At 43.7% G+C, this 8,195-nt stretch overlaps 1 protein-coding gene across 1 annotated transcript in view; it reads left to right on the forward strand.

Annotated features, from left to right (window-relative positions):
- The window catches only part of LOC138947407 (uncharacterized), an 83,527-nt gene that overhangs the window by 4,265 nt on the left and 71,067 nt on the right, over positions 1–8,195 (forward strand). Inside the window, exons 3-6 of the mRNA XM_070318863.1 lie at positions 2,085–2,254; positions 4,072–4,234; positions 5,059–5,243; positions 7,144–7,300. Coding sequence (XP_070174964.1) covers positions 2,085–2,254; positions 4,072–4,234; positions 5,059–5,243; positions 7,144–7,300 — 675 coding nt within the window. The remainder of the gene's footprint in view (positions 1–2,084; positions 2,255–4,071; positions 4,235–5,058; positions 5,244–7,143; positions 7,301–8,195) is intronic.

Genomic DNA, 8,195 nt, shown 5'->3' on the forward strand with positions numbered 1-8,195 from the left:
TATTTTAGTGTCTGCAAATTTGCTTTGCGAATTTGATTTTGGGAGGTGTCCTGGGTCTCCGGTACACTGCATAAAAACTAAATGACGAAAAATGAAACTCTTTGTTTCAAACGGTAGGAGAACGAATTACCTGTCTGGCAATATACTTGGTTTTATTATAACTGGCCGCATCACAAAGTTCCACAGCTAAATGTATGTGTTTAGTTTTTTATGACGATTAGTGTAGATAGTTAATTACCAGGTATTTTTTCGCTGATAGTTGAAGTTGCTAAATTTTTACCTATTTAGAATTGTTGTCGGTTGTTTTTTTAATTGATACCTTAAGTTTTTGTCGGGTCGATTTTGGGGGTACCCTTATTTGAGCAGCTGTCACGTGACCCTGTGAAAAAAAATCCTCAGTCAAATGGTGTACTAGATGACAACGTTAAAAAGCAATTCTCCGCGACCCATAACAACTTGACCGAGTTATTTCCGGAATTTGTCTACGCCAAATTACGTTCGAATAGTGTGTTGCTTGTTGACATTTGATCGCTGAAACAGATGTAAGCTAACGCCGATTGCTATTGTTCTAACCTGACACCGCCACAGTTGAATTCACAGTCGCTGTGTTCGTGCCGCTGGGTCATTCTGTAGGTAATATTGGGTTACTGCAAAGAGTCTATCCCTACGGTTTTCCGTAGGGATACACTTCTTGGTTTTCGTTTTTTTCTTTTTTTGATCACTTGGTACTTTGTGCATTTTTGAATTTGCGAATATTGTTTATAATGCCCCTGGGTAATGAACAATAAAAACTTGACTTGACTTGACTTGACTTGACTTGACTTGACTTGACTTGACTTGACTTGACTTGACTTGACTTGCCTTGACTTGACTTGACTTGACTTGGATTGGATTGGCTTGGCTTGGCTTGGCTTGGCTTGGCTTGGCTTGGCTTGGCTTGGCTTGGCTTGGCTTGGATTGGATTGGCTTGGATTGGATTGGATTGGCTTGGCTTGGCTTGGCTTGGCTTGGCTTGACTTGACTTGACTTGACTTGACTTGACTTGACTTGACTTGACTTGACTTGACTTGACTTGACTTGACTTGACTTGACTTGACTTGACTTGCCTTGCCTTGCCTTGCCTTGCCTTGACTTGACTTGACTTGACTTGACTTGACTTGACTTGACTTGACTTGACTTGACTTGACTTGACTTGACTTGACTTGACTTGACTTGACTTGACTTGACTTGCCTTGCCTTGCCTTGCCTTGCCTTGCCTTGACTTGACTTGACTTGACTTGACTTGACTTGCCTTGCCTTGCCTTGACTTGACTTGACTTGACTTGCCTTGACTTGACTTGACTTGACTTGACTTGACTTGACTTGACTTGACTTGACTTGACTTGACTTGACTTGACTTGACTTGACTTGACTTGACTTGACTTGACTTGACTTGACTTGACTTGCCTTGCCTTGACTTGACTTGACTTGACTTGACTTGACTTGACTTGACTTGACTTGACTTGACTTGACTTGACTTGACTTGACTTGACTTGACTTGACTTGACTTGTCACACGTGCAAGCTTACGACAATTGGCAAAGTCAAGTCTGCAGTTAATCACTCAGAAAAGGCGCAGCCAAGCAGAAAGGACTGAGGAAAAAGAGCCAACAATAGTTGTCAATAAACAAGGGTGTGGGTTTCTATGGACGGGGGTGCGAAGTACGTGGGGTGGGCATCGTGGGTGGGGTGTTTTGTGAAGGACTCAATGGCACAGTCTAGTTTAAATTAAAGGATGGATAACATGTCGTTTTGGACATTGCGCTCATGCTAGCCGAGGCTTCTTGAAACACAGACAGACAGACAGACAGACAGACAGACATACCGTTAGACAGACAGCCAGATAGCCAGACAGACAGACACATACACACACAAACACACACACACACACATACATACACACACACATACACACGCACGCGCACACACACACACACACACACACACATACACACACACACACACACACACACACACACACACAAACACGTCATGTACCCACTTCAATCCTTCAAAACAAAAATACAAATGTCGAGTTGTGTTCAGGTTGCGGAGAGACGATGACCAACAGCAGCGGGTCACTGACCCACAGCGCTGACCTAGGCACGGACTGCACGTGGACTGTCGTCACCGATGGCATCCATTCCACTCGGCTTTCGTTTTATCTCTTCAATTCCAGTCAGGTTAACTGGAACTGTAATGAGAACTACATCCAGGTATATACCTTCGTCTCTGTTGCCAGTCTGTAAGATCGTCCTTTTCTCTGTCTGCTTGTGTCTGACTGCTTTTGTCTGTCTGTCTCTGTCTCTGTCTCTGTCTCTGTCTCTCTCTGTCTCTCTCTCTCTCTCTCTCTCTCTCTCTCTCTCTCTCTCTCTCTCTCTCTCTCTCTCTCTCTCTGTCCTCGTTTTTCTCTACTTTAGTCTTTTTCTTGCCTTGCGTTTGCCTATCTGTCTATAGATGCGTACGACTCTCATTCTCACCGTTAAAAAGTTTGGCCGGAGAGTGTATCTGCAACTAATGCGCGTGAGCTTGCTATTGAACGTCTACTTTGCCCGTGGTTGTTAGAGAGAAAGAAAGAGAGAGAGAGACAGAGACACAAAGAGAGAGAGAGAGAGAGAGAGAGACAGAGAGAGAGAGAGATACAGAGAGAGAGAGATAGAGAGAGATAGGGAGAGAGAGAGAAAGAAAGAGAGAGAGAGACAGAGACACAAAGAGAGAGAGAGAGAGAGACAGAGAGAGAGAGAGCTGGGTCATTCTCAGAGTCATGGTCCAAAAGCGTGACATTATCACATAGGCATTGAAAAATAAAGTTTTAAAAAAATCGCTGAAAACTTCATGTGCAATATAGTAGTGTGTGATAAAACTATAAGTGGACAAAAAGCTCAAAGAAACTTGTTGGTTTCCCTTATATGGAGCGGCAAAGTACGTAACCGTCCAAAACCATGTTCGGTCGAGGCATTGACAATTTGACAGATACGGAAGTTAAACTGCAAGTCTCGCGCTCAATAACCAACCATTTCTACTGTTGTGAGCATTTCTGGTTCCAGGCCCACGACAGGATGAAATTGTGTTCAAGTAGTTTTTTAAAAAAATTGTTCATTATTTCATTAAATGCAAAAAGGTCTTGTTCGGTCGAGGCCAAAATGTCTGACAACACGACCTTCTCTGAGATTCCTGTTGCAATTACCGGCAAGCAAAACTATATATTTAGTAACAAAAGCTGTGTTTGTGTAGCAGTCATGTGTACACATAAATTGTCCCTGCAAGGTAGATCCAACACATTGTTATTGTGTGCCCCTGAGTGATTATCTGTGCCAGGTAATTCCTGACACGATGCCTCGACCGAACAGCATTTTGGGCTCGGTCAAATTACTGAGTTTAAACAACGATTTTTGTTAAAAACGGATATTGTGGTCATAAACATGCACATAATCTCTTTGCACCTGTACACTTTGTTTGCACTCTTCACTCTTAGTTTACTGGAGATAAACGTCTGTTTTTCGTCAAGAGAGGAATGTCACAAAATGGCGGCTTCAATCAGCCGATTTTTAGCAAACTAAAATGTCAAACAAATTAGCAAAGAAAAAGTAGTCAAACTTGGGTTGAAAACATTTAAATGTATTCCCTGAGACAAAATACAGATACAGCATAAAGTTGATTTGATGGAACATGATGGTTGTATTCCTTTCATGAAGTAGGTCACCCCCCTCTGGGACAGTAATCTGAGAATGACCCAGCTTGCATTTCTATCAGAATGTAAAGCAGGTAAATTTGCATGGATACATCTGTCGTTTGCAACATTGCATCAATTCTCGCAGCCATGCACGATGGTCTTGAGGCTTGGCCTGTCCAATTGTTTGCGCGCACACACGCACACACACGCACGCACGCAACGCAACGCAACGCAACGCAACGAGCACACACACACACACACACACACACACACACACACACACACACACACACACACACACACACCCTTCCCCAAGGAGAAGAAAACAAGATCTTCAAGACAATTATCCGCTGTATCCAGATCAGTGACAGTGACGGTCAAGCCGAGAATTATGGCCGATTCTGCGAGTCTGGGTACGAGCACAGTGTCACGGGTAGACGTTCCAACACCCTGGTTGTCCGCTTCGTATCCTTGACGACCGATAACAGTAGTGTCTTTGCCATCAACGCTTCTTGGGCTACAGGTGAGTTTCAGACGGAAAGAATGTTGTGACGTTTCTTAAGGAAATTGACGGTAACATAATATTAATAATGGAAAGGCTGTATTTGTTACTTGCTGTGTAACCGAGTGCCGAACACTACGATCACCTCGGGAAGCGAAGTGCAATCAAACAGGATTGAAAATATTAGGGCTAATTTCTTAGCCCTATAAAAACTGTTATGCAAACCCGAAGGTTTCCATGAACATACAGACAATCGGAAACCACCAGACCCCATCACAAACAGAATCTCACAAACCACGGGTGTTGACCTAAAGGCCAACAACTCGGGTGCAGAGTCTGCTGTGAAAGGAGCGGTAGCCTCCCCTGTCACAGCTGTAATGTCTTACCGTTAGACATTGCAGCAGGGCTGGATCGAGTCGGGGGGAAGGGGAGGGGGGGGGGGGGTCCTTGGGTTCCTGAGGCACCCCCACCCCCTTCCTCATTACCCGGCAAATGTACTTTTTTTTTCTCAAGAAGAGACCACAAATATTACGTTCAAATGCTAAATTTCAACAGCAGCTAGGTGGCAAAACCTCCACATACCCCACCCCCACCCCCCCACCCCCGGCCCCCCGCTTGGCCAGCCCTGTGTACCAGTGAGCCTCTGATTTGCTTGAGAAAACATTTTTGGAATGTAACCGCGCAGATAATAATTATACCAAAGAGGTACATAAAGCTAATACTAACCGTCTTGATAGTAACACTATCTCTCAGTAAAATACACACATAATCGGTTTTCTCGTAAATTGAATAATTTGATGTCCATTTCTTAGGAACCAAACTGTGCCTTTTGTTTCGTCTTCCAGTTTGCGAGAGGCAGTACGGGAATAGCGGTGTGCTGCGCTCCCCTGGTTACCCAGACACTTACGCTGCCGACCTTAGCTGCTCGGTCACTTTTGATGACAGTAACGAGTACGGGTACGGGTTGACCTTCACCCAATTCAATCTACCTAACTCCACGGATCAGTCCTGTTACTCAGACTACGTCCAGGTGAGCCGTTAGCCAGTTTTTGGGTGGGTTTGGGTTGGTTTTGAGGGGTTTTGGTGGGGTTTTGTGTGCCAGTTCTGTCCTGTTGTGATTCTACTACCAAGGCTACTAAGAATCTCCTCTAGCGACCACCTGTCCATAACAACCGCCCCAGCTGGTTTTGCACTACATTAACTGAATATACCTAGCGGTCACGCGCAATCGAATTTGTTTTTGTTCTGATGGTTTAAACCCGAAGATAACAGTCACGTGACTGCTTGACCAACATGAAACTCAAGCATTTTTGCCTAAAAATAACACACCCCCCCCCCCCCCCCCCCCCCGTGCCCCCTCCCCCCCCCCAAAAAAAAAAAAACCTCATCATAATTCAGCTAAGCATGCTGCGGGGATAAGAGTTAAAATTCCAGGGCAGGAATGCAGGAGTCGAGTTTAGATACTATAATCGGTGAGGGTACATTTTATCCCGGACTAAAGTCTCAGACCTCGACTCTTGCATACCGCCCCTGGCCTCCTCTTCAAGAGCTGACCTATTGGTATTGTTTACAAATGGCCTTCTTCTTCTTGTCGATTGCCTTTACACTTGGAGTCCAGCTCTGGATATGAACCTTGTTGTCTTATACAGAGCCTCCACAGGTCCATGCAGCTTCTCGTGGAAGCTTTATTTGTAAGATTCAGAACCCTTCAATCAATCAATCAATATGAGGCTTATATCGCGCGTATTCCGTGGGTACAGTTCTAAGCGCAAAGATTTATTTTTTTATTTTTTATTTTTTATTTTATGCAATTTATATCGCGCACATATTCAAGGCGCAGGGATTTATTTATGCCGTGTGAGATGGAATTTGTTTACACAATACATGACGCATTCACATCGGCCAGCAGATCGCAGCCATTTCGGCGCATATCCTACTTTTCACGGCCTATTATTCCAAGTCACACTGGTATTTTGGTGGACATTTTTATCTATGCCTATACAATTTTGCCAGGAAAGACCCTTTTGTCAATCGTGGGATCTTTAACGTGCACACCCCAATGTAGTGTACACGAAGGGACCTCGGTTTTTCATCTCATCAGTCCGAAAGACTAGCACTTGAACCCACCACCTAGGTTAGGAAAGGGGGGAGAAAATTGCTAACGTCCTGACCCAGGGTCGAACTCGCAACCTCTCGCTTCCGAGCGCAAGTGCGTTACCACTCGGCCACCCATCCTTAAATGGCATGTATCCTCAGATTTGTCTCTAGGCTTAACGGAGAGCCAGAGCTCTCATCCTTTCCAAAGTTGGACGACTTAAAGGTCCTTGTCTACATTTTTATACCGAAATCGCCATTTGACCATTAAAATGCAGAGTCTATTATCTACAAATATCAACAATACACCCCCTTTCGATCAGGAAAGACGAAGCCAGTGTAGCCGTTCATTGTAATATTCCAGCGTAGTACTCATAGTAGGATATCCTTATTTGGAAAATGCCAAGCGCAAAACTCCTCTCAAATCCCGTGCATTTCGTGCGTTTAAAAAAAAAGCTTGGACAGCGCTCCAGTGTCAAATAGTTGCTGCACTTGTTTGGGCGTGGCTACAAGCATAGTGACATGAATTTGATTGGTCAGTATTTTTAGGCAAAGCACATGTTCTCAGCAAACAGAAAACAAAATGTTGGAAGCGTGACTCACGCTACCCAAAAATAAAATCTTTTTTTACATATATTTTTTTCTATAACTTTTTCCCCCATGGTTCATTCATCATTTGACATAATTCTGTATCGAAATCTAACCATAAGATTATTGAAAAAAAGCAAAAATGTAGACGACCGCCTTTAACACAGTTTCTCTGAATTTAATACACCAACTTCACTTCCGCTGAAAGGCTTTCAATGGATTGATAAAAACTACGTCTTTTCCAACAGATCTACGATTCGTCTTCATCCTCTTCGTCGCAATATCACCGCTTCTGCGGAACGGACACCCCTCCTGTGTTTGAGAACGTGGAACGTTTGACCTTTCAAACCAGCCAGGAGGCGTCATCAGGCTTTGGCTTTGAAGCCGCCATCACCAGGACGATAAGTAAGAACAGCATTTTCTCGCCCTTGCCTATAAAGACTCTCTCCTTCTAGTGAAAACAGTTCAGCTCACAAACTCAGGTCATAATGACCAGGTCAAGGTCATGGGGAAAGTCAATCCCTCCACTTGTTCACTTACCAACAGCCTCAGTACTCTCTGTTTACAGTGGGTATTGTTTGATGTATCGATTGGAGATTGGATTTCCCTTCTTTGAGTCATGTGACGTCAGAGGCCTACAAAACTTTATAATTGGGCGTTTCAGGTTGACCGAAACTTTAAAGGAACTACAAAACACACGTCATGTGTTTGATTGCATGTGTGTGTGCTGTTCAATGTCAAAACAACAACAAAGTCAGTACATGACGTGTGTTTTGTAGTTCCTTTGAAGTTTCGGTCAACCTGAAACGCCCAAACATGAAGCTTATGTGTTTGATTGCATGTGTGTGTGTGTGTGTGTGTGTGTGTGTGTGTGTGTGTGCGTGCTCGTTCAATCGTCAAAACAACAACAAAGTCATAGTACCTGAAAGGAATTCGATCGATACATAAATGTTATTTGCGTTTTTGACCAAAACATGACATTTTACACAGATCTCGACAGTCATTGTTCACCTCGACCGCTAGCGCGGTCTCGGAGAACAATGACTGTCTCGATCTGTGTAAAATGTCATATTTTGGTCAAACACGCAAATAACGTATAATAATTTAGTTTTGTAATCGTCACTTGCGTTCCAAGGAAGGGTGGTAACTCTTATTGTGCAAGCATGCCTTACTATTCTCAAATCGTGTAAAGTAATGAAGTTAAACCTGCTGCTCACTGATCTCGAACTTTCTCAAAAAAGGGAGACAACTCATGTTATAACAACCAAACCTAAAGGTGCTATCACAACCAACATGTATA

The sequence above is a fragment of the Littorina saxatilis genome, linkage group LG14 (assembly GCF_037325665.1).
Source record: "Littorina saxatilis isolate snail1 linkage group LG14, US_GU_Lsax_2.0, whole genome shotgun sequence".
NCBI classification, from domain to species: Eukaryota; Metazoa; Mollusca; class Gastropoda; order Littorinimorpha; family Littorinidae; genus Littorina; species Littorina saxatilis.